The sequence below is a fragment of the Symsagittifera roscoffensis genome, chromosome 2 (assembly GCF_963678635.1).
Source record: "Symsagittifera roscoffensis chromosome 2, txSymRosc1.1, whole genome shotgun sequence".
In the NCBI taxonomy this organism is placed as follows: Eukaryota; Metazoa; Xenacoelomorpha; order Acoela; family Convolutidae; genus Symsagittifera; species Symsagittifera roscoffensis.
In genome coordinates, this window is record NC_087063.1 from 18085874 (window position 1) to 18087865 (window position 1992).

At 32.5% G+C, this 1992-nt stretch overlaps 1 protein-coding gene across 1 annotated transcript in view; it reads right to left on the bottom strand.

Annotated features, from left to right (window-relative positions):
- Positions 1–227: 227 nt before the first annotated feature.
- The window catches only part of LOC134839080 (uncharacterized), a gene marked incomplete in the record, with an annotated part of 14760 nt that continues 12995 nt past the window's right edge, over positions 228–1992 (bottom strand). The window contains 1 exon segment of the mRNA XM_063854498.1: positions 228–521. Coding sequence (XP_063710568.1) covers positions 402–521 — 120 coding nt within the window.

Here is a 1992-nt window from a genome sequence, read left to right on the forward strand (position 1 = left end):
TGATGCGCAAATTATCTGCGAATTTTCCCACCCTCATTATAGCTCCAAACTGAATTAAGTCAAGATAATTGGTCAAGTGGCAGTCCAAAATTTACAATTATAGAAAATTTTGCTAAATAAAAATTTCTCGAGACCACTCAAGGGCTAGTCAGAACATTCAGGGCTTACGAGCAGTCTTGTTTTTATAAATATACAATATGCAGCATGAGAACTTCATTAAAACCTAATTGTAGTTTAAGCATGATTTGATTAGCTCGTAAAAGTATAAAGGCTGGAATTATAACATATTAAGAGTTATTAGACGATAGTTGCTAGTTTTTTTCCAAATTGTGCATGTTTTTTGTGTGGAGTCAATTGTTGTCAATGTTGCATGTCGTAAAAATATTTCCGGGGAGTAGAATCTAGTTGACGTATTCTGTGTTATGTCGCAGCTCTTCTGGTATGTATTCGTCGTATACGTTTGTTCCAATGTATTCTGTGTTGATACGAAGCTCTTCTGGTATGTACTTGTCGTACCCGTTAGCTTCGCTGGAATAGATCAAAAACTACTTTTTAAGAAAATAACCTAAATTTTGCAGATTATGAACGGATCAGTTGGCTGCATTTAATTTTTCTGTTCAAGATCCAATCAAAAGGTCAAAGTGTTGATGACCTCTAGAAGATAAATACATTGACTTAGTTATGAAATTTCTTTACAAAAAAATGTATAACTAGAGCATTTTGAGTTTTCTCATCATTATATGATTGACACTTGGGTCTGTGCTGATATAAGTTCTCCGGAAAATTACCAATTTTCTAAAATCTGAAAACAGCCATCTCAAACTGGCCATACTATGGACAAAAAATGACGAAAACTAAATTTTATTAGAAAGTGCCAGCTTTAAATTGATGCATTGATGTTTTGAGAAACTCAGATCTATACCTTTGCCCAAAATTGGGTCCTTTTTGGCTCGATTTGATCAATCAGAGCCTGAAAAAACTATCGGGTCATTTTTAAGTAAATAATGAAATTAAGCGTTTATGCTAGATAACGTAGCAAACCAAACACCTTAAAAAAATCAAATTCAATCGATTTAAAACTGTCTTGAAGAAAAAATGTAGCTTAAGAATCAGTTTTAACGAGTTCTAAATAAGTTGACTCTAAGCCGGTTCAAATGGAGTGTTGGGCAGTTTTTGTACGGTTATAATTTCATACAGATTATAGCAGTAATAAAGTTGGTTTCAATAGATTTGAATAGCTTTTTATCCACTTTTATGCATGTGCATTTTTTACAGAGTATTCAGATTTTCTATCAAACAAAAAAGAAAATTACAAATACAACACAGTCAAAAGAAAGTTGGAAAAAGTCAAGGAAGACAAGGAAACAAAAAAAATACTGCCTTTTTTGCGGAGAACACTTCAGTTTTTAAAATTCAAATAAAAATTGGCCCTGAAGCTCTCTGATTTTCAACAACAATTTATGATTGACACGTTTTTGACGAAATTATCCCAATTTGATAAGACTGGATCAATGGGTAAATTTTATATTCCGCCAGGAAACCTTAAAATAAACTCATCTTTCGAAACTCGAGGTATTTCACATTTTTTCCGTTTTTGGTTTCGTATTTCAACAGCGCATTTTGTCTAGCTTTTAGCAAAAGGAATTGAATTGAGCTTAAAAAGTGCACATATACCCAAAGGCATACTTAAATGGAGAATGTGTACGGATGCTCTTCTGAATTTTTGAAGCTTTTTAAGACTTTTCCTGAAAAAACAACAGATAAAAAAATCACCAAGACATAACTAAGAGACTTCATTAAGTTCATCGACCCCTGTTTATAAGTTTTGATTGATTGATGTTTGGCCTGAAAAGAAAACTTTAAAAAAACTTTCTGCAGCAAAATTGATTTTTTGTTCCGAATTTCGATACAAAAAAGTTGGAATATTTGGGCTCGGGTGGTTTTTTTTCTTGAAAACTCGACTTTTTAACTAGCCATTTTTGACGGTATTTT